Source organism: Crinia signifera, chromosome 5, assembly GCF_055691185.1.
Source record: "Crinia signifera chromosome 5, ASM5569118v1, whole genome shotgun sequence".
In the NCBI taxonomy this organism is placed as follows: Eukaryota; Metazoa; Chordata; class Amphibia; order Anura; family Myobatrachidae; genus Crinia; species Crinia signifera.
Window position 1 is genome coordinate 308,030,447 of NC_139221.1, and position 24,858 is coordinate 308,055,304.

General features: G+C 45.0%; 1 protein-coding gene across 1 annotated transcript in view; it reads left to right on the forward strand.

The window, feature by feature from the left end:
- Positions 1-4,929, forward strand: part of LOC146005823 (uncharacterized) — a 35,138-nt gene extending 30,209 nt beyond the window's left edge. The window contains exons 3-5 of the mRNA XM_083145250.1: positions 433-532; positions 4,718-4,771; positions 4,901-4,929. Of these exons, the coding sequence (XP_083001376.1) occupies positions 433-532; positions 4,718-4,771; positions 4,901-4,929 (183 nt within the window). The remainder of the gene's footprint in view (positions 1-432; positions 533-4,717; positions 4,772-4,900) is intronic.
- The last annotated feature ends 19,929 nt before the right edge of the window (positions 4,930-24,858 follow it).

Sequence of the window (24,858 nt, forward strand, 5' to 3'; positions counted from 1 at the left end):
GGGCATGTTTCGCTCCAGCTGCTCACCCCTTGACACCGCCGGCTCCCCTGTCCTGCTCGCCCGCTCCCCGCTGTGCCCGGCATCAGTACCCTGTACTGCCACAAAAACCCAGCGAGTGCTCTCACTGTGCATGCGCCGGCTAGAGATGCTGGTGCCAGTGATGCGGCGCCATGACGTTGTGATGTCATGGCACGCATCCCTGGCACCGGCTTCCAAACCAGCGCATGCTCAGTGAGAGCGCTTGCCGGGTTTTTATGTGGTATGGGGTACTGATGCCGGACACAGCGGGGAGCGGCAGGGCAGGGGAGCCGGCGGCAGAGTGCGCGGCTCCGGCGCCCGGTGACAATAGCCCTAGCTACGCCTCTGTGTATATAATATCTTAGAAATGATCACATGAAATATGTAATATTTTTTTTAAATCATTTTCTTTAGGCGGATCTAGAGGAACCAACATATGACAGATATATACTGAGAATTGCAAGAAATCTGAAACCTGATAAATTTTATGGACTTCCAGGAAAGAGAACTATGGGTAAGAATAGAAAGTGTCAACATGTGCTTTCTATCATTATCATTATTATTATTATTATTATTATTATTATTATTATTATTATTACTACTACTATTTTTATTATTTTTATTATTATTATTACTACTATTATTTCTATCATTATTATTTTTATTATTATTATTACTACTATTATTTCTATCATTATTATTATTATTATTATTACTACTATTATTTCTATCATTATTATTATTATTATTATTATTATTATTATTACTATTATTATTATTATTATTATAATTATTACTACTACTATTATTTTTATTTTTTATTATTATTATTATTACTACTATTATTTTTATTATTACTACTATTATTATTATTATTATTATTATTATTATTATAAAGCCCCCCATACACGGTCCGTTTTGCCTGTCCGTTTTGTACTTTTAAAGTACCACTCGTATCGGATCGCATGCTTTGTGCATGCACTGCGATCCGATACGATGTGTACCTAGTACAAGTACGTGCAGCACATACTTTTTGTACCGTACTATGTGATGCGCGGGAGCACGCATCGCATAGTACAAAACGGAGCCGGCTAAAATGGAGCGTCTATGGGCTCCTTTACTACTATTATTTTTATTATTATTATTATTAATAATAATAATAATAATAAAGTTAATAGTATAGTGCTATTAGTGATAGTAGCAGTAATGTATACAGATGTTATTACACTACTCTTTTGAATATGGTAAAGATGTGACTAATATTCATTTTGTTATATTATATTAGAACATGCCATAACTAAACATTATGGTGTACCAGAAGGAGAATTGCCCCCCCCCCCCCCCTTTATAAAAAAAAAATGAATAGCATACACCAAAATAAAGAGGCGGGACTTTGTGGGGAAGGGGCAAGGCCACAGAATAGTACCAGTCCCAATTTCACAGCACAGTTACATAACATCCACAATAGTGTCCATTATACACATTACATTGCACTGTATTGGTACAGTCAGGGCCAGATTAAGCCTTCAGGGGGCCCGGGTCACTTAGACAGGGGGCCCTCTCCCTCTTGTCATTACTGGCCACAAACTGCACAGGAGAATATTACACTGTTAGAACACAGAGTAAAGGCAGTATAAACTTAAAGTCCGTAAAGTCGCTAACATAGTGGATAAAAGCAAGTGACAATATTAGTAGCAAAGCCTTGCATGTAGATCATACATATGTATAACTTAGAACGTAAGGACATGTTATAAAGCAAAGGTAGGAACATTGCGCCAAGAGAGTACATGTAAAGTTGATAGGAGAGTACATGTAAACCCCAAGGGGGTAAGCGCGCTAGTCATGGCATCTGGATTATCAGAGAGTTGTACCCATAATATATGTGGTCTTCAACTGGAGGTGGTCACAATAGGGAAAAATGATATGGTAGAGTACATACCAACTTGCTGGTATTAGATGTCTTGTGGGATTTAGATAATCTGAAAGCTCTAATGGGGGAAGTGCCCATAAGGGCTTAGGTTAAAGGATTAATAGTCAATGGGTAACTGCAAGTGGGAGAAAAAATATATATTTACACCTCATGGAAAGCCTGTTTTTATCCCTCTGTACCTTGCCCTGTAGGAGATCTCACATTCTCAGCACTGCCTCTGATTAAAAACCCTCCCAAAATGAGGCTGCTGCTGTCCTCCTTGGGCAAAGTCACATTGGATTTAGGACCTTATTCTGATTGACTCGCAAGGCTGCAAAATACAAAATTCATAGCCTTGCGATTCTATCAGCCGCCGGCCGCCAGCCGCAGTGCCGGCCGCCCCCAGCGCTTCGCAAGCACGACCCCCTGCACAGCCGCGAATGGATGATTTACATAATCATCGATACGCAGGCGGGGAGAAATCATTTGATTGTCGGAGAAATAAATTGAATGATTTCTCCAGCGCTTGCAGTTCAGAGTCACCTATATGGGTCACCTGTGCGAGGACAGGGCGGGCAGATGACATCCGGTTAAGTCAGCTGCCAGCCCCCCACTCTCCCCCTGACACTCTCTCTCTCTCTCTCTCTCTCTCTCTCTCAGAAAACCCAGGGCTGCCATCAGCAATTGTGGGGTCTGGGAGTCGAGACTGACAAAATAGGCAGGGCTCCCCCTCCTTACACACCTATTGTTACACAAAATGTTTTAGGCAGGTATTTTGGCTGAACCCCGCTAGTCAACGCCACCAATTTGATTTTGAATGACACTGGAGGGGAGGTTAACGCATTTTCTTATGCATTACAGCCCCACCACCGGGGTTTTGCCAGGTTGGGTTACACCAGCTGGCGTAACCCCATAGAAGCTTCTTTTCACATCCACCGCCGTCCTGCGCGACCCCGCCGATCAGCGACGCCGCACCCCTTCCCTTCCCTCACCTCACTGGAAGTTGGTGTGGCTCCCCTTTTTGAATTTTGGAATGTTCTGCAGCCCCACCTCTAGTAACCAGTATTCCTAAAAGAGTATTCCTAAAATGATGGACGAAAATAATGTATATCCCTGTAACACATTATCCCCCCAAGTCTTTATTATGCAAATCTGGATGATTTTTGAATGTTAAGTCAACAGTTGGTGGATGCTGACGTGGAACCGGTATAAGGAAGTTTAAGTGGAAAATAGAGATTCTGATTATTAAATGTTTAGCTAGCGGAACAGGTATGGGAGAAATGACAGCTGCTCTGTGTGGCAGACATATCTATTGGGCAGACATTGGCAGCCTGGCACTGTGACAGCTGGGTGGGTCATTTATTGCAGCGTGATAGCGATAGTGTCAACATCTCTGGCTGCTGCGAGCTTTGTTACATTTACAGTACACTGTGATGACTCTCATATTCCATTATGGTCATCATGTGAGATTTATCACAGCTTGGAGAGAGGTAAGGGGCCTCATTCAGACTTGATCGCAAAGCAATTTTTTTTCTCATAAGGACAGAACCATGCTGCACTGCAAGAGGGGGGGGGGCAGATGTTACAGGTGCAGAGAGAGTTAGATTTGAGTGAGATATTTTGTTTCTGTGCAGGATAAATCCTGACTGGCTTTACACTGCAATATAGATTTCAGTTTGATCAAATCTAAAGCTGGGTACACATGGGGCCTCATTCAATCCTGTTCACTAGGCTGCGTATGTTCGCAGACTAGCGAACAGGTAAACGCTGCCTGACCGAATGTCTTCCTCCCCCTGCGCCACACGAATCCCCGCATTTGCATGCGAGGGGATATGGTTGCTGACCATCAAATTATTTTTTTTCCCCGTTCACAAATAAAAGTCTGACTTTTATTTCCGATGGAGATGGCTGAATACAGGGCAGGCGCTGAAGTCATAGGACGTCCGCGGGCCGCACCAACCAGGCATCGACCAGACTGCGTTCCCAGGGGAACGCCCAGCATTTTTAGGAGAATGCCCATAAAACACTGCCCCAGGGAGTTTAGTTGCTCCTTGCCACAGGGAATTACATGCTTATTGCCAGGTGGATTTACATGCATGTTGCCACAGGGGATTAGATGCTTGTTGTCACAGGGGTTTACATGCTTGTTGCCCGTTGGGGGTTATATGCTCATTGTTCAGGGGAAGTTACATGCTTGTTGCCCGTTGGGGGTTATATGCTCATTGTTCAGGAGAAGTTACATGCTTGTTGCGCAGGGAGAGTTACATGCTCATTGCCCTGCTCTCCAGAACCCCATATTCAGGGTAGCACTGGGCACTCTGCATTCACCTGTCAGACGCAGGAGCTTACCGGGTTACCGGGTTCAGCCAGCTCGGATGTTACCCATTACAGCCAATCAGATTCTAGCTATTAACTTTAGATGGTGCTAGGTAAATAAAAAGTAGAATCAGATTAGTTGCTAAGGGCAACATATCTACTTCTAAAAAAATCCACACTTTAGTAAATAATAGATGTTTAATGAGACATATTGCCATTATTATACAGTACATCGTCAGGAGGTAAAATGAGAAAATATTAAATTGTAGCATTCATTTTAGTAAATAATAATAATAATTCATACTGTCCATCAAATGTTCAGTTATTTAAAATGCATCCAAGTGGAAGTCAGTGACTTACTGACCAGGAGATAGTCATTACTGTAGATACAGAACATATACTATAGTGTAAGAGGTGCAGCAAATATTGTCTCCATTCACACTGCAGAATGCTGAACCCATGTTTGTATTTCAGGATATAAGTCTGGTACCTTCATTGGACTGATGGGAAAGAGATCATTAAGTTCTGGTATGTGTTGAACTGATTGGATGGATTTTATTGAATAGCCTAACGATTTACATGTGCACCCAGATTTTTCTGTTTTTGTATTTGCATAATTTCTAATATTGACCTTCCTTTTTGTAATCATTGTTTCAGTTGTGCTGTTTATGGAGGATTTGTGCTAAACCTTTGTGAGGGACACAGAGGTTTGCTACAATAACCCCTATATGAGCTGATGTTATTTTTAAGCTACTATGAATCACTTACACTGAATCATGATGAAGTATTGGAGCGGGATGCACTAAAGCAAAAATGCAGTAAAACCCCCGTTATTGGGGTTTTTATACTGCCTTTTTTACGGCATTTTGGAAAACCCCATCGCCGGGAGTATCTATAGCAAAACCTGGCAATACCCCATAGAAGCCAATGGGCTTCTTATGGCACCTCCCACTGCCCCACACGGACCCCCGCCACCCCACCACAATGCGCGCTGCCCCCCCACACCTGTGTACAGGCAGCCTCCTGCTGTGCTGCCCGGACCAGTGACCTCCTCTTCCCTAGCCCCGTACTTCCACTTCAAAGTGCAGGCAAGAGGAGCCGGCGGAGTCCCTGTCCCTGCAGCAGCCGGGTACAGGAGGAGAGGGGAGCCGCCGGGTACCCGGTGCCACATCGCCCGCTGCATCGCAAAGGGCAGCTCTTAACGCAAGAGCTGTCCTTTGCGAAAATAATCGCACGTGTTAGTGCATGTGCGATTATTATCTCTGCGTAGCTGGCAATGTGCTGCGGATGTTAGTTCATCTGGCCCTTGGTCTTTATTTTTGGAGCAGGTCACAGCATACCAGGTACATAGCATAGGCAAGTGTAGTTACAGCAAGCAACATACAGGTAATCACAGCATAGTTCATACTCTTCAGCCTACACCGCAGCCTATCACCTGGGCAGCTATTCCACCATCAAGAACAATGACCTCCTGCCCTGGAAACACTTTATTAGGAAGCCACAGGTGCTGCTAATCAGCCCAACTTTGATCACATTAGTTTTCTTGCTGCTGATGCTCTAAAAGCTGGACTGGATCTTCCACATTATCTTCATGTGTAGAGATGCTGTCCCTGCCACATTACTTATACCCCTTTCACATCACAAAGCTGGGTCGGACCTGGTATCGCAATCCGGGGTCAACCCAGGTCCGGCGCTTTCACATTAAGAGCGGGATGCTCTAACATCCTCAGCCCCCATTCGCTGCCCATTGCTGACATAATTATCGCATATGCTCTAACGTATGCGATAATTATGGCAAAGGACAGCTCTTGCGTTAAGAGCTGTCCTTTGCGGTGAGTCAGCGGGTCCCAGCAGGTCCCGGCGGCTCCCCCCTCCCTCCATTACCCAGCGCTGGTGCTGCTGCTGCGGGGGACTGGCTCTCCTCCTCCTTCCTGCACCCAGAAGAGAATTACAGTGCAGGGAGGAGGAGGTCACAGGTGCGGGCAGCACTGCTCTGTGCTTTCTGGAGGGGGTGGGTTGGTGCGGGGGGTCGGTACAGGGCAGCGGTGGGTCGTGGTAGAAGCCCATAGGCTTCTATGGGGCGCGATGCCCCCTGTCGCAGTAACCCGGCGGGGGATGTTTAGAGCATCCCAAAATGCTGTAAAAACCCGATAAGAGGTTTTTACCGCATTTTTAGTTTAGAGAATCTCCCCCCTGTACCTGTTATCACCCAGGTCGACCCAGGTGATAAGCTGTGGCGCTTTCACACCGCACCTCGACTCATGTCCATACATCACTAACCTGGGTCCGAGCTGCGATGTGAAAGGGGTATCTTTGATAAAACAAAAACTTACTATTGCTAACATTTGACAGATTGTGAACGGAATACCTCCTTAGTAACATTTGTACAGTAACTATGGGGGGAAAAAACAATCCAAACTTTGTTTCCATGGTTACATACAACAGCAGCAGTGAATTTTGTTCCTGAACTGCACAGAATGTCACAATTATGTATGAGGAGCTATTCCTGGCAGCTGTAGCTCAAGCAGAATGATGTTACTTAAGGCCCATACACACTGGATGATATTGAGCTGAGAGCAGCTCAGTTTTGAAGTTTGAGTTGCTGTCAACTCAAAAGCCGCCCAATGTATATGGCTCAGAAGGGCGCAAATCCCTCAGTGTGTATGCACTGAGTGATTTTCATCCCAGCAATTCTCCCCATCATCAATGCCAATATACACTGGGCAAAATCGCCCACAGCTATAGTATAAACAGCTCCAAATTAATTTCGGCAACCAGTGCCGGGCCCAAACAGCTAGCAGGCTAATGCCACAGCTGGGGGTAAACTTTTAATTCAAGTTCTTCTAGCAAAAGAATTATCCCCCTGAGCTGGGACCCTGGGGGATTGAGGACCTCCCCAATAAATGGTTCTTGCCCCTCCAGAATAACCTTAGCCCAGGCTGGTGATTTGTGTAAAAAATAGATGTGAAACTATTGTGTTTTGTTATAGAACTACAAGTCCCAGCAAGCCTTCCCCGCATGCAGGGACTTGGAGAACCACAAGTCCCAGCATGCGGGGCATTAAAGGGCCCGCTGGTACTTGTAGTTCTACAACAGAACAACAGAACAAATAGTGAAATAAAACACTGACACATTAGCGTAATAAAACTTTAATACATACGACAATCAATCATACTGTACTCACCTATGGATTCCAACGTTGGTCTGTCCCCTTGTCCAGTAGAATCCAATCGGTACCTGTGGGAGGAAATTATACTTACCTCTGGGGTTTTCCGCGTACTCTTCGGTCCGTAGTAAGCATCAGAGGGGGGTAAAAAAAAAAACGCATCACAAGTACCCATCTTACGAGAGAACCCGTAAATGTTTATTTACATTTACGGCTCCTTCCCCGAACTGGGGGATTGGCCGTTCCCCATCCAATCAGGGGCGGCCTCCGAGTGAACTCTGTTCTTGCCCGGGGGAACTTGTATAAAACTTCCCCCCCGACTGTGGCACTACCCTGCTGGCTGTTTGGGCATGGTGCTAGTTGCCAAAATATGGGGGACCCCTATTCATTTTGTCCTCCGTATTTTGGAAACCAAGACCGGTCCTTAAGCCTGTGGCTGGTTTTAGAAATATAAGGCTTCAGTCAAATACAAATTAAAAAAAATGTCCTATTTGAAATTCATATCTACTGGTGATTCATAATTCACATCGAATGGGTACTAATAAGACCATTTCTACCCATTCGATTTTTGTAAATGTCCACCATACTGTAGGTATTGTGTAATTTAACTTAGATTAAATGCAAATTATCACTATTATTATCTTAATCACATTCTGGAATAAGCACACATCGATTATTGTCAGTCGTTTAAACAATTACCGCAATTTGTTAAAATTAAATAAATTAATTATTCTGTTTTTTTTTTTCTTTTATGTATAACTCCCATGTAAATGTAAATACTGTTTAATATTGACATACATATTGATATGCCCAAACACACCAGGAAACTTTAAATATTTAGAAAGTTTAAATTTATTTCAATGTTGCTTTTAATTAGTGGATTCCTTTGACCAATGACAATACTAAAATATGTCTAAACCTCATCAATTTAATTACCAGTATTTACAAATCCCATAATGCACCAAAGAATTCTATATACCAACAAACACAACAAAGGGCCAAGTAGAGGAAATTACAACGCTAAGCATTGACACATTTCTTCTTGCCGGATGACCCATTATATCACCCATTATATTACCCATGAATCCAAGGCAACAGGGCAATTTTATCTCGTGAATGCCCTTTAATGTCTTGTTTAAAGCCTATTATTCAGTGCAGAAAATTACTTTAAGGATCCGTATTTTGAAAGTGTTTGGTCTTTTTCCTAATGTAGAAAAAAAATCTTGAAAGAGAGAGAGAGAGAGAGAGAGAGAGAGAGAGAGAGAGAGAGAGAAATGGTTTATTTATCTAACAGACAATGCGGCTCGGAAATAACATCTGCTCATGTAACAAAGCAACGAAACGCGGGATTTTCCAACACATCTACAACAACGCCCAAAATAAGTCACCTTAAATTAAGGATTGCCCTTTTGAAAACAATAACGTGTTTGTAAAGTGTATACAAATAATTAACTCCATGCAGAAGCTAATTTGCTAATTAATACTGAGGTAGAGCATCACATGCTTAAATTAACACCAACAGACACAAAATACTTACTAGTTAAAAATGTAACATCAGTCTCCCAACATTGTTTGTACCGTAGTTACATTCAAAGGGCATAAATTATCCTCAGGTGATTTTATTTATGCATGATGGTGTCTGGTATTATGACTGTGTGGTGTACAGACATACAGTAGGTCTATTCTGAGAACATACGGCCTGATTCTGGTTAACTTGCAAAGCACATTTGGTTTGCCAATATACAAAACCATTTGAAGTACAAACCCCACCCAAATCTAACTCTCTCTGCACATGTTACATTTGCCCCACCTGCAATGCACATGGTTTCGTCCATTTGAAAATCAAATGTGCTTTGTGAGTGAACCAGAATCACCTCCATAGTTATAAAACATAGACAATAGGAAAGTGTGACATGTAACGGTTGTTTGTTTACAAGCTTCTGCAGATGTCATGTGGTCATTGCGTGATATTGCGACGTCTTTAAGCCCAAGATAAATCAATGCCCAACAAGGTTCCACTTCCAAAGATATGATTATTATATAAGGCCGTGTTGTGAAATGTCTTTGGGGAATTAACCACTATCAGTCTGTGGGTCATATTCTGACCACAACAGACCCAAGTGCTATAGAGTGGACCTTGCCCAATCTGGCAGCCGGATTATGTATACAGTAATGTTATTGCTCTGCATTTCTGTGCGCACATAGGGTCTGATTCAGTGGTGGTCACTGTACCGATCAGACACAGTTGGCCAATGTTTTGAGGACCATGCATGTGTTTGAGACGAAATATGCATGTGCCTCGATAAAGCTATGATGCCGGTTGCAGTGCGCAGTGATCTGCAGCATAATTGAGGTTTCTGAAAGCCTAAGTTTGCACCTTCCTAATGCAGAGTCACTGTCCAAGGCAGCTAAGATGCAGCATACATTCTAAGTAACATGATGTCCGATGTTCGACCCATTGTTCTTGCATCCTTGGACACAAGCAGAGATAATAGAAATAGAAAGGTTGGCATCTCATTTCAAAAGGCTTGCGCCATTTACAATCCGTCTCAGATCTGCTGCTACAAAAAACGCAACAGTTCTCAAAAAGTTGAACACATAGAATGAAGGACAAAGGTGTTTAGATATCAGGGCGGACAGGCCAGCCGGCCCATCTAGCAGAATAGGCCGATGACCTGACTTTCCGGTGTGGCTCTGCTCCGCCTCTGTGTGCTCCGCTTGGCAGCCCTACACATAGAAATATGGGATTGCGCAACACCCCTTTCTATTTTAATTGTGGGGTTCCCTACTTTGGGACTCATCTTCTGTGCTTTACTATTAACATAAATAGGCTAGCCCTTACTATGAAAGGCCCAATTTAGAATAGGCTGCAAGAGCCCTGCCATCTCCATGCTTCAAGCTGAAGACTAAGATGTCCTACAGAGTAGTATAGAGACAAGTGGTCAATCGGTGAGGAAACTCCTAATCACCTCTAAGTGTTCATTCTAGCACCGGCCAACTTTGAAAACCCATGCAGTTCCTCTTCCCTGCCTGGGGTGTCGTTGTCTGCTGTGGTGTTTCTAGCACAAGTCTGGTTTGCATTTCAGTGCTGATATAAAGAACACACTGTGCTTGAAGCACTACAGCAGACAGCGACACCCCAGGCAGGGAAGAGGAACTGCATGGGTTTTCAAAGTTGGCGGTGCTAGAATGAACACTACCTCTTAAAAGGTGGCATTGTCCTGTCACGATTTGTACGTCTGTTTCCAGCTTACCTACAATCAAATACGTTGACTTTTTGAAGTTAGGGGAGAACATTGGATATATTAATCATGGGCTAAAATAATGCATAATCATTAGGAAAATGGTCACTTTAACAATACACACAGTTTATATTGCTACTTTATTATTTCATTGTAAGTGTACATTGATGAGTCTACTGAGCTTCAGGAGTCTCCACATTTTCTATGCTGCCCCCTAGTGTCATCCATTGCTAATTGCTAATCCACTTATTTTTCAGAGTCTGCTGAGAGGAGGACAGAAATGGATTTCTACAGAAGACGTAAATGAAAGGCCCAGCTACTGTATTTATAATTACAGATTTCAGAGTGTCTGTTTCTTCCAATGGCTAAATATTTGCTCAGTAACTATAGCAGAACATGTACCCAATAAATTATTTATATTGTTGACATTGTGTAAAGTGCTGTACTGTGTTTCTTAAAAGAATACATAAAATACAATACTGGTCCTGCCCCTGCGAACGCAGACGTGTCCATGCCGGTGTGGGGGTGGGCACTGACGTCACATGATGTCAGCGCCCCGCTCCCAGTTCGGTGGTTAGCGGCCATCTGAAAAGTAGACTTCAGATTTCAGAGCGAAGGCTGGAAAAATCTTTCAACGGTGAGCGACCATCGAATGGCTTACAGCGTACACATCCACTCGTATGCTAGGTATAAAACTCCAGGATTGTGTGTGTGTAAGTGTGCCCTCATCACACTTGCCTACTTTTCAAAACTAGTTTCAGGGAGATTATAGATGGTAGTAGAATTACGCACAGTGCGGCATTGAGGGGGGAGCCAAGCTCCACCCAAAGGGCGTGTCTAGCTCCATATATGGGCGTATCTATGCTTAAATGCGTGATATTTCTAGATAACATTATTAATTATATATTTGGGAACATTTAGCAAGTATTAATAGTAACATTGCTGCCTGCAATATTGGACTTATTTGTTTGCAACTATTTGCAATTTATTTTCTTCTAACTCAGCGCAATATACATGATAATAAGTGTGCTGCCTATGCAATAAATTCAAATCCAATTTAGCCTGCATACTTTTGAAAAAAAAAAAAAAAACATGTCAGGGAGGTGGTAAAGGTGGCACCTAGAAGCATGGACTTGTACTGCTACATCGGAGAGGCGTGTCTTAGAGTGACTTACATCCAAATGTAGATGATAACCAAAGCAGTTAGGAAGCTCTATTGCACTTGTTGAAGAAAAGACACTGATAAGTGTCAGGGCTTGTTCATGTAGGGGCAGACTAGATGGGCCAAGTGGTTCTTATCTGCTGTCAAATTCTATGTTTCTATGTTTCTATGTACGGTGGTTTACACGTGGTTACATATAAGTGGTCATGAGAAACCTTATTTAATATCAGGGCAGCCATCAAGGGTGGGCTGTGGGGACTCCATTCCTGGGCAGAGACAGAAAATGCCCAGGGCTGGTGTTTATAAAGTGTTATTTGTCATAAACAAAGTTCACATTTCGAGAAAAATAGAAGAGTTGTGTTTTGCGCAATTAGCAGCAGCTGGCACGGGGTAGTCACTCCCCAATATATGGCAAAAAAGAGAATTTTATACAATGTGCCAGCACTGACTGTAAAGAAATTGCAAGACAGTATTAAAATATAACACATTTTTAATAACTAAATATATATCACTTAAACATACATATTATTTTAAAAGATATCCCTGCATCCTCATGAAATGCTTTTGAAATTACCAGGAATCTCTGGAGTTTTTTAGGTTGTAATAACTCTGTAGGCTGGAGAATTAGGAACAGATCCCAATGCCCCACATGCGAGGTGCAGTCGGAGTTACATTTCTCCTATCAGCAATGAATAAGAGGACGAAGATGCCAGTTGGGGGTATTATTAGACAGGCTCAACGCGTTTCGCCGGATGCACTCCGGCGTCCTCAGGAGCAAAATGAAGTTCACATTTCCCCTGAAGCAATGTAGCGGTCGATTAGTGCTGCAGATACAGGTCTCACCAGGCATTACAGGTGTTCGACAAAGGGAAGTGGGGCCCTGCCTATTTCGTCTGTCCTGATAATTACTATTTCAGGGAGTCTCCTGCAGAATGTGGGAGGGTAGGCAACTATGGCCCTCACACTACATAATGTCACCTGTTGTCCAGAATGGAGGTGCTTCCATTGGTGCTCTACCCGCCTGACAGACAGCAGCATCTGTATGTGTGAGAGAGAAATGAGCGGTAGGCAGGACAATCCGTCACAGCCAGCATAGGCACCCACTCCATGTCTGCAGATAGTACAACAATGAGGGGGGCACATTTAATTAACCAAGGATACTGGGGTATCCCAGATGTACCGGTAGTCTAGTCTGGCCGCTCCATTGCTGTAGTGCTTGGGGCCAACGTAGAGTTGGGGCAGGTGCTGGTAGGCCCCTCAGGCAATAAAAAGGACCATTATACATAGAAGATAATCCATTTCTTTATGTCTTTCCTCAGGAAACTGTTCTTCCAGGATCATTCTAGGGTTAGATGTCCATGGATGCTATTAGTCATTGTGGCTAGCAGTGTCCTGGCTACTGACAATTCTCCCAGACACCCCCCCCCCCCCCCCACACACACACACACACACACACTCCCTGTGAACCACACACACACACACACACACACACACACACATACATATAAAATCAGCTCTGTTCTTCTTGTGCTTGAATTTCTCCAGGACACAAAGATTTTTCCCAAGGCCTATAAGTTTGGGGAGGAGTAGGTTGGGGAGGGATCATTCTATACATACTATAGCACAGACCAGGGGCTCCAGAACTGCAGACTATTGCGTTGCCCATACTTGCCTTCTTTTAAAAACTAGTTTCAGGGAGATTATAGTTGGTAGTAGAATTTTGCACAGCACCCCACTGAGGGGGGCATGTCATGCTCTACCCAAAGGGCGTGTCTAGTTCCATGTACAGTATGGAGAGATTGTGAAAAGAGATTGTGAATGTGACAGCTAGAAGCGTGGCTGTGTACTGCTACATCTGAGAGGAATCTTGTAATATTACTTATATCCAAATGTAGATGAGCCCCAAAGCAGTTAGTAAGAGCTACTTTACTTGGTAAAGTGCTGGGAAATGGTGCTGATGATTCAATGTAAATGTATATATCTCTCATTCCTTTTTCCCCCCCAAAAAATATAAGAGTGTAATGTGGGCTAGGTGAAATGAGGGATATTGCTAGACTAATGAGGGAGAGAGGGAGATTGCTGCTATGTCAGGGAGTCTCCTGCAGAATGCAGGAGGGGAGGTAACTATGATGTAACAGTGTAATGTGGGCTAGGTGACATGAGGGAGATTGCTAGACTAATGAGGGAGAGAGGGAGATTATTGATATGTCAGGGAGTTTCCTGCAGAATGCAGGAGGGGAGGTAACTATGATGTAACAGTGTAATGTGGGCTAGGTGACATGAGGGAGATTGCTAGACTAATGAGGGAGAGAGGGAGATTGCTGCTATGTCAGGGAGTCTCCTGTAGAATGCAGGAGGGGAGGTAATTATGATGTAACATTGTAATGTGGGCTAGATGACATGAGGAAGATTGCTAGACTAATGAGGGAGAGAGGGAGAATGCTGTTATGTCAGGGAGTCTCCTGCAGAATGCAGGAGGGGAGGTAATTATGATGTAACAGTGTAATGTGGGCTAGGTGACATGAGGAAGATTGCTAGACTAATGAGGGAGAGAGGGAGAATGCTGCTATGTCAGGGAGTCTCCTGCAGAATGCAGGAGGGGAGGTAACTATGATGTAACAGTGTAATGTGGGCTAGGTGAAATGAGGGAGATTGCTAGACTAATGAGGGAGAGAGGGAGATTGCTGCTATTTTAGGGAGTCTCCTGCAGAATGCAACAGGGTAATCAACTATGGCGTTGCCGTAACAGTAAAGACTTCAAACTTCCCTTTCTGGCCACACACTGCTATACTGTATGTAGTCACAAGCGACACACGTCTTCATTTTATAAAAATCTGAAAAAGATACTCAATAAACTACAAGTTTTTCCATCGACTTTATAAAGAACTGTAGGTCATCTTGGGATTTACAGTATACAGTAGTGTATTCTTACTGGCAGAAAGGTCCTTAATTTAAAATCATGAAATATATGAAATTTACTGGGTTGTATTTGCGGAAACAGTAGACATCTTCTGCTAGTTTTTGTTATTCAAAATTATAGGTATTAGCTTAAACGCAGGTAGAGTCACGAAGGGCTTTGGAGGGGAAAATGGAAACTAAAGGAAAGAAGGAAGGTGTGGCTGCGCTATATGGGTGGGTGACAACATAAAAAAAAAGAAATGTTTAAAAAATATATTTGCAACACAATATAATAATGGTATAATTGAGTAGACATATATAAATAAGGAAATAAAAACAATTAAAATAGGTGACTGTAATCTCAGTCACCTATTTTAATTGTTTTTGGGGGGAACCTCCTCCCCCCAAATTCCCATGGGAACACCCAGTGATTTTATGGGGACTCTCATGAAATGCTGGGCATTCCCATGGGTGACAGCCGTGTCTGCCACCCAATGCCTCCTGCCGCACTGCCCCTTATGTAAGGTGCTGAGTCTGTTTGCCCAGGGACCCCGCACATGCGCATAAATCATTCCGTGCATGCGCAGAAAGAAAACATTACTCCCCCCCCCGTGCGGACACCTTTGAACTAGAATGACCCCCACTGTTTCCATGTTTCATACAGATATAAATATTGATTCTTTCCAGTGACTTGAAATAAAAGAGGTAAACAAGGAAAAACATATCAACATGTTCAAGTAAAGTACATTTAGAATCGTCAATTATAGTCCACAAATCTTCGAGAACAAGACCAGAGATTATGACATCACTCTGTTTTTTGGGACCATCAGCAGTATTCTTATCACTAACTATATGGACCACAGCAACGTATCCCCTCTCTACAAGACTGTTCTAAGGAATGTTTCACGTTCTTTACACATAGAAAGTGATATTAAGGTTGGTGGGTAACGAGCCTTTCCCCACTCATGTCACTGACAGTTTCTAGTCCCATTGAGATACAAGCACAACGTACTGCATATTACAATACTCAGTAAACTCATTTGAACTTTATGTGAAGGAAAACAGATTTCAAAATCGTGAAAAAGTTACTTTATTTCCAGCTTCTGACAGCTCTAAGCTCCAATATCTAAAAGTATATATATTACTATGGGTTTCAGTGTAACTAATTTACATTTAACCCCTTGGGTAGTATGCCCGGAAATTTTACGAGCTCAGCTGCGCTGCCGCAGCGGGCTGTCCTGGAAAATTTCGGGGCATACCACTTTGCATTAGGTGCCCGTCAGTCGTGCCTCCAGTGGAGCACCACTGGCGCACTACCTTTTAGGGGTCCCCCCGTCACTCCCACCCCTGCTCCTCTTGCCCACCCCCTCCGCTCCGGCGATTGTATGCCGGAGCTCCCCGGCTGCCAGCCGCCAATCACTATTTGCATCAGTGACGTAGGCGGCAGGCTCGGTGATGGTCGGCGCGGCTCAGGGGGACTCGGGAGAGTTCAGGCGCCCGAGTCCTCCCGAGCTGCTGCAAAACATCCACGAGTCTGCCGCCTGTGTGATGACTGACAGGCGACAGGGGGAAGCGGCGGCAGGGGAGCTCCGGCGTACTAACACCGGAGTGGAGGTGAGGGGGGAGCAGCAGCTTTCTACAATCTGTGGAGGGTTTTGCTGGGGCAGGACAAACCTGCCCTGGTAAGTTTGTCCTGCCCCAGCAAAACCCACCACTCAAGGGGTTAATATGTCGACAGTCATAATCTAGACTCCATAATATTGATAGGCCTTGTTGACAGAGTATATGTTGACAAGTTCATTATTTCGAGATGCCTGATTTTGCCAAAAAGTTGACCCCTGTGTTTTTTTGGGGGGGATCTGGATTAATATTCATGTTTTGGTGTTGGTACTGGTTTTGCAAAACCACCCTCATTTTTTTTGCTTTTGGATCGGTATTTACATTTTTTTTTTAAATCAGCTAAAATCATGTACATTTTTTTGTTTGTTCCTCCAGTATTATCACCTCAATAATATTAATAACCAGCCAATTTTGACCATCTCACAGCTCACAATATAGTGGACTAATATTGGGCAAAAGATGCAGATGTATTAGGATTAAGCTGCAAGTGAGGACAGCTGTGGTTAGGGTTGAACAGCAAGGGATAGGGGCTGTTAGGATGATGCTGCAGTGGTGATAGTTAGGGTTAGGCTGCTGGGAGAGGACAGTTAGGGTTAGGCTGCAGTGGGGGGGTTTGTAGAAATAGGCTGTGAGGGGGTTGGTTGATTATTGCCGATTATCGATCAAAATCGGCTGATATATCGGACAATCGGTCAGAAATCGGACAATCGGCCAAAAAATCGTTTTATTGTGTGGGAGAAGGTCTTTCAGCCGCCCATTTGAAAATTTGTACTGAATCCTTCAAGAATCTCTCCTGCATAGCATCAACATTCTTAGGGGTTGATCCTATACAGGGCCGGTGCAAGGCACCGGAGCGCCCCAGGCAAGTCGGGGTGGGGGCGCCCCGGTGCCGGGGGGGGGGGGTGGTACCTGTGGTGGACGCTGTCGGCGTCCCTGCAGTGCTGGAGGGGGCAGGGGTGTCCGCGCCGTGGGGGTACCTGCGGCGCTGTCACTGTATAAAGCTGCTGGCGGCAGCGGGGTACGTGCAGTGAATAGAGAATAACTAGCGCTATGCACGCGACGGCGCGGGAAGCACTTCTGATTTTGAAAACACTTGCCGCACACTGATTGGCTGAATATCAGCCAATCAGCGTGCGGCAAGTGGTTTCAAACCCAGAAGCGCTTCCCGCGCCATCGCGCGCATAGCGCTAGTTATTCTCTATTCAGGGACCCTGCTGCCGCCAGCAGCTTTATACAGTGACAGCGCCGCAGGTACCCTCACGGCACGGACACCCCTGCCCCCTCCAGCACTGCAGGGACGCCGACGCCGCCAGCTATATGCTGGGGGTGAGGGGCGAACTGCCACCCTCCAGGTGCCGGCGCCCTAGGCAAATGCCTAGAGCTGCCTAGTGTTGGCGCCGGCCCTGATCCTATATAATGCGGAGGGTGTGATAGGCCTTTACTGCCATATTTAAATGCTGGCAACAGCATCCGATCTTGCAGCTTTCACTGGCTGGTTTTAGCACACATTTGCACAAAATTGCCTGCAGCTCTATAGGGTAGCCAGCACTTACGTGCAAATTCTGATTGCGGTAAAGTTTGCCAGCCTCCGCAATGATTTTGAGTGTGGGAATTATGGTGACAGCAGATGCACTTTATGACCCCTAATACGTTGGATAAGGAGGTGAAAGACATAGAGATCTGGAAGACCAACACAAATATCCTCACATTTAACAGCCCACTCGGTGGTCGAGTGTTTACCATTCTTTTTGAACATGGTCCTGCTCCAAGAGGCTCCTCCTGGTGGTGCTGGACTGTCAGGAAGGAGGGCGGAAGCAGTGCATACTGTAGTGGAAGGTAGGAGGTGCGCTATGCAGGAGGAGGCTGCTGGTGGAAGGTAGGAGGTGCGCTATGCAGTGGAACCGCTGTGGGCCAGTCCAACCCTGGCTGTCAACATGACATTGCTCCAGAGTGAGCAGATAGTGGAGGATTAAACATCACCGAGTGGATCATCACTCCAAGCTGTCGTTACCTTCCACACCAGTCATTCTGAGGCTGCAGATTCTCTTCACTATGGCCACTGCTGACAAGTCGCTTCTGGTTTCTGTCAAGTTATACAGGGCTGAAGGAAGGAGGGTTTGAGTGGTGTCATCAGCCAGGGCATAGAGCCCTGGGAGCTGAACCATAATTGTCCTACAGTCCTTTCATTTGGCTACAGAAGAGTGCTTGGAATGGCCTTCTTTGGCCGGTAGCGCTGTTGCAGTGCTACAAGGAGTGTAGGGAGGATACTTGGGGCACATTCCCAGCAGTGTGTAGAGCCGTCTAGCCAGGCAGCTGTACACCTTCTCCTGCCTGCCCTTTTGTGTGATTTCACTTTTTCACAGGGTGCTTACCTGCTGGGGATCCCTGGTCTCAAGTCTTATGCTGACATTTTAACCATGCTGATGTGGAACAATTTGACATTGTAGTGGTGTCAGCATTATAACTGTCTATATCATTATTGTTGACATGTTGACTGCAAACTGTTACCATAGTCTGCCTAAAAAAGACTTCAAGGGTGAGATTTAATAGGATGAGAGATTCAGAAAGTGAGAGATTTGGTGAGAAATCTCCAGTTTTTTTAAAGCGGCAATCATTTACACTGCAAAATCACACTGGTTTTGCAGTGTAAATGATTGCCGCTTTAAAAAAACTGGAGATTTCTTACAAAATCTCTCACTTTCTGAATATCTCATCCTATTAAATCTCACCCCAAGTGTTTGGGGAAAAAAAGGTGTATTTAGACAGACCTTTTCCAAGTTAAAGTGACATGGTATGGCCGTCCTCCAAATTTGACAGATATTTTTGTGTATAAATGCCCCTCACCGATTGGCTGAGAAGAAAAGGTTGATATTTATCAAACAGGACCTTGTGCGCAATATTTAACCCTTTACACAATAAATATATGCTCATTTATTCTACATATATATAAATATATATATATTTTTATATATATATATATATATATATATATATATATATTTATTTATTTAAATGGGCACCTTGTTGTGGCAGGGAGTTCTTCTTGTTTTAGCCCCATAAAGCTGTCATTATCATTCTTCTTCCAAAAGAACATAAATGTTTGCTTAAGAAGTTAATTACAAAATCCAGATCTGACAGTTACTCAATGCCCATAATTAATCGCCCATTGTGTTCAGCATATAATATAATTCATCACTGCATTTACAGGGAGTTATCGGACAAATGTAGAGTGGTCAAAGGATAAGTGAACAACTGCATCATTTGTCATCGTTGCTTCTTGTTCTGGTATTCTGTGCGCTGCAGTACATGCGGGTGACATTAAGGTTCTCTACTCAGGATCCGTGTAGGCATCTCTAAACTAGCAACTTCTGGAAGATAGTAGTCTGATACTCCCAAAACAGGGCATCACGTGACACTGCTACACACCGGTTGGATCAGCACTAAAAAACATGACTATCCTGCAAAAATCAGGACAGTAGTAGGTACAGTATGTTCTGATATGAACACTGCCCTACAGAATACTGTGGGTGCCTCTATGCCAGCATTGCTAGAATCTCTGTAGGTCGCAGTTTGTAAAAAAAAAGAAAAAAGGATTTGTAGCAGTTAATAGAAGAGCAGGGAAAGCAACCTAGTACTAGTGCTGTGTCTGAAGCCAGTCGTGACTCGTAATAGTACTTGAAGATTATGTCCACTGGGCCACCTTCAGATATTAAAGTAAGGGCACCTTAAATCTACAGTAAACACTATTTCACAATGATAAAGAAATCATTACCTCTATAGGGTGAATTTAGTGCTGAAAAACATCAAATCGACAACTTGGAATATACCACATGCAAGGAAATGCTCAGACCAAAGACTTTAGACCTTATTCTAGTCCACACGCAGCGCTGCAAATTTTGCAGTTCTGCCTGTGGTTTTAATACTGTCCTCCGCCTTCGCAGCCGCCCACCTCCCCCCCCCCCCTCGCTTGCCAAGTTTCCCAGATGGCTGTTTTGCACAATAACGCAAAACTAAGACAGCTCTCAGGTGTGGGCAGCTGACAGCCGCATCACTGCCTAATTTCCATGGGAGCGCCCAGCTTTTTTATGGGAACACCCATGAAACACTGGGCATTCCGATGGGTGCATCCCCTCGCCACCGCCCGAACTGATGGGTACGAATGTGACGACGAACCAGCAGTTCACCATGCTAATTCACATCCAGCGCATGCACATTGGCATTAGGAAAGCATTGCTCCAACTTGCAAATGCGCGGGGGAGCGAAGCAATTAGAATCAGGCCCTTTATTTGGACTACAAAAAAGTTTATTGCAGTAGCCGACCTAATATATAATGTTGCAACACCTACTCAAGTAGAGGTGTTAACTTTAAAATAGAGATATGCGCTAATCCCCATTATTGGGGGTTGGCTCTGTATTATTTATTGATTTGGTTTTGGTTCTAATTTTACAAAACCGCCCGCGCGTGTTTTGGTTTTGTATTTACTTTTTAAGTGTTAAAAACGGCTCAGCATTTTCTGTTCCTAAAGTATTGTTATTCTTATAACATGGATGTTTATGGAGCTGCACACAGACAATCATTCGGCGAGTTTCCCCCCGAGCTCAGCGCCTGATTGGCTGAGGGGGCAGGAACCCCTCATTAAGTGTAAATACTCTATTGTTATTGTTATTTTTCGTCGTGTTGATATACTACTGGACAAGGGGACCGATCCTTTGTGTCAAAGTAGTTGAGAATACTATGTATGGGCTCTAGAATTTATAAAGTTTTACTTTTCAGGTGTGTGCGGGTGTTTATTGGGCTATTGGTTCTGCTGTGGAACTAGGAGTCCCATTAATGCCCCGCATGCTGGGACTTGTGGTTCTCCAAGTCCAATTAATGCCCCGTATGCCCATTAATGGCCCGCATGCTGCTTAGCGAGTCAACCAGAATCAGTCCCATAGTGTATCACATAGACTTGAGCGCCTGATGTGTGAGAAACTGAAAACATTTATTCGTGACTTCATCATTGGGAGTTTTTACCTCTTGAATTGACCCTTATAAATCATTCACATGGAGTCGAATCTTGAGAAACAAAGGCTAAAAAGCAAAATCATGTCCATAAGTAATGAAGCAGAAGAATGTGTCCGGCCAACAACCAATAATTAAAAAGAAAACAGATCAGAATTAAGAAAGACATAAAATGTTAATGTAAAAGTTAAAGTTAAAATGAAGAAGAAAGATAATGAAGCCTTTAGTTATGTACCTATACTGTACTATAGAAGATTGACTACTTTTGCGTATTTTGCTGTATTTGCATCTATTACTTTATGCTACTGTTAGTAACAGCCTTTCCCCTGGTTTACAAGCTGCCTCTGATTGGGCAATGATTGAGATAACCACTTTGTGCATTGGCCATCGCAATTGTCAGAAGTACCACAGGGAATATTATGTACATCATGCATAGGCATGGAGTAATATGTATCTCATGGCTAGGCACAGAGTAATATTGTCATGAACCCCGGTTCCCGCACTGCTCGCATGCGCCCCTTACCGGCACGCTGGGGTAGTGTCCTCCGTAGGTCAGCTGCCGGCACAGTCGGCAATCCCTGGCGTGATGTCTTTTGCTTCCAAGTCGCCCCTGCGTCACTGTAAGCTCCAGGTGTATTCCCTGATCAAGTTGCGGGTCACATGATCCAGGTAAACTCCATCTCACTTCCTGGTCTGTGTGCTGCTGCTGCGGCTAATTCCATCACCTGCGTCTGATTCCCTAATCACCTGGAGGGATAAATACCCAGCTCACAGTCTCCTCCTTGTCTTGAACAACTCGTCAGTTTACCTGTGAGTTCTCCAGTGATAAGCTCCTGTCAAGACTCCCCACGTGCTCCAGAGGTCCGGTTTTCCTGAGTCCGCTGTCACCTGTGTTACTCTCAGCGTCCTGGTCATTCTACTCCTGCCAGAAGTCTCCACGTGTTTCCATCTGCCGTGTGATCCTGTCTTCTCGTGCAGCCCAGGTTACTTGCTCAGTGTCCGGTTATCCGTGGGTTCCGTGCCCGTCTCCTCTCGGCTCTCAGGCCGCTCCAGTGATCCCCAGTATCGGCTCCCTAGCCACCCCAGTGATTCCAGCGATCCCCAGTGATCTCAAGTACCGGCTACTTAGCCGCTCCAGCGATCCCCAGTGATCTCAAGTACCGGCTACTTAGCCGCTCCAGCGATCCCCAGTGATCTCAAGTACCGGCTCGTTAGCCGCTCCAGCGATCCCCAGTGATCTCAAGTACCGGCTCCCTAGCCGCTCCAGCGATCCCCAGTGATCTCAAGTATCGGCTCCCTAGCCGCTCCGGTATTCCTCATTGTCTCCAGTGTCCCCCTGTGTTACCTTCACGTCATCCCCGGCTTCCAGGCCGCATCCCACTACTCTCAAGAACCCTCCGTGTTGCTGTATAGCATTCAGTGCCATCGATCACCATCGATGGTTTTCGTACCCCATTAAAGACTCTTGTTATCCAAACTCTGCTAAAGTCACAGGGGAACCTGGGCAGAGGGCCGCGACCTGGTCGGCAGTTGCAGCTAAGTCCATATCCCCTTGCGGGGGTCCCTGGTGAATACCTCTGTCGGCTTAGACCCCGCGCCTCTACCTTAGGTCTCAGCCAATTCCCTGTGTCCCCGGCAGTTCAGCTCTCTCCTCTCTCCGTGCATGAGCTCCAGCTATCTCAAGCCTCCTCGCTTCCAGTTCCCTGCGCCCTCCACTGGCGCACCCAGGTCAGTGCCGGGAACACAGACAGTCCAGGCCGTGACAGATTGTTCAAGACCGATGGACTCGGCACACGACCATAGTGTGGGGCCAGCGGCGCTTCAAGATGTCACCTCGCGTATAGAGACGCAAGAAGCGACGCAGCAGCAGGTGATTACATACCTCCAGGATGTGTCCACTCGTCTGGATTCCCTCCAGCAGTCCCTCCGGCCACCTCCGCCACCAGTATCTAATCAGCCTGCCACTCATGCTTCCTCATATTTCCCTCGTCTTCAGCTGCCTACTCCTAATAAATATGATGGCAATCCCAAGGCCTGTAGAGGCTTTCTAAACCAATGTGACATTCACTTTGAACTTTTACCACAGAACTTTCCGACTGCCAGAACCAAGATAGCATATATTGTCTCCTTGCTGTCAGGTTCTGCCCTAGATTGGATATCACCCCTCTGGGAAAGATCTGATCCAATTCTCACCGATTATGAGAGATTCGTCTCTACCTTCCGACGGATATTCGATGAGCCAGGAAGGCCTGTGTCAGCCTCTACAGAAATTCTCCGTATCAAACAGGGCTCTCGTTCCATGGGTCAATTCGTGGTTCAGTTTCAGACCCTTGCCTCCGAGCTCAAATGGAACAATGAGGCGCTAACAGCCGCCTTCTGGTTGGGCGTCTCAGAGCGCATCAAAGACGAACTTGCCACCCGAGATCTCCCCGAGCAGCTGGAAGATTTAATCTCCTTGTGTGTCAAAATAGACCTGCGCCTAAGAGAGCGAGGTTTAGAAAAATTAAAGAAAGTAGTTCCCCGAGTCCCGCCTCCGTCTCAGCACCGTCCTGCGACAACCTCCACAGAAGAACCTATGCAAATAGGTAGATCTAGGTTATCTACAGATGAACGGTCCAGGAGACAAAGAGAAAAATTATGTATCTACTGTGCCGCCCCCGGTCACTTCATTGGGTCCCGTCCCGAGCGTCCGGGAAACGCCAAGTCCTAACCTGCAGTGGGGGAGTCAGGTTAGGTTGTCTCAGTAAAGCTCCTCCCACCAATGACTTAATTCTACCTGTTGCCCTTGTGTCCCCTGTGGGTACCCTGAAAGTTTCAGCCCTGGCAGACTCCGGGGCTGCAGGGAACTTTATCTCAGCCGAGCTGGTAAAGAGGTGCAAAATCCCAATCCTGCCTCTTCCCCAGCCTCACTACCTCACAGCGGTGGATGGAAGCAGGATCCACGGGAGTGATATTGTGTATCGGACAGTCCCTGTCTCATTCCACGTAGGGGTACTTCATCAAGAATGTATGGACTTTCTGGTCATTCCTAAATCTTCTTATGATCTTGTGTTAGGATTACCATGGCTACAACTCCACAACCCTCGTATCGATTGGAGATCTCTCCAAATTGTGGAATGGAGCGATTATTGCCAGAAACATTGCTTGACTGAAGTAACTCCAGTCCGATCTTCCACAGTCAAAAGCCTTCCAGGTCTTCCATCAGCATATCATTCTTTCAGTGATGTCTTCAGTGAACAAGCCGCTGATGTTCTGCCTCCACACCGCCGATGGGATTGTCCCATCGATCTCCTCCCTGGGAAGTCCCCTCCTAAGGGGCGTACCTACCCCCTGTCAATTCCTGAGACCAAAGCGATGTCTGAATACATTCAAGAAAATCTCCAGAAAGGGTTCATCCGACCCTCTACCTCCCCTGCTGGTGCAGGATTTTTTTTCGTGAAAAAAAAAGATGGAGGGTTACGCCCATGCATAGATTATAGAGGCCTCAATGAGATAACCATCAAGAACAGTTATCCTCTTCCC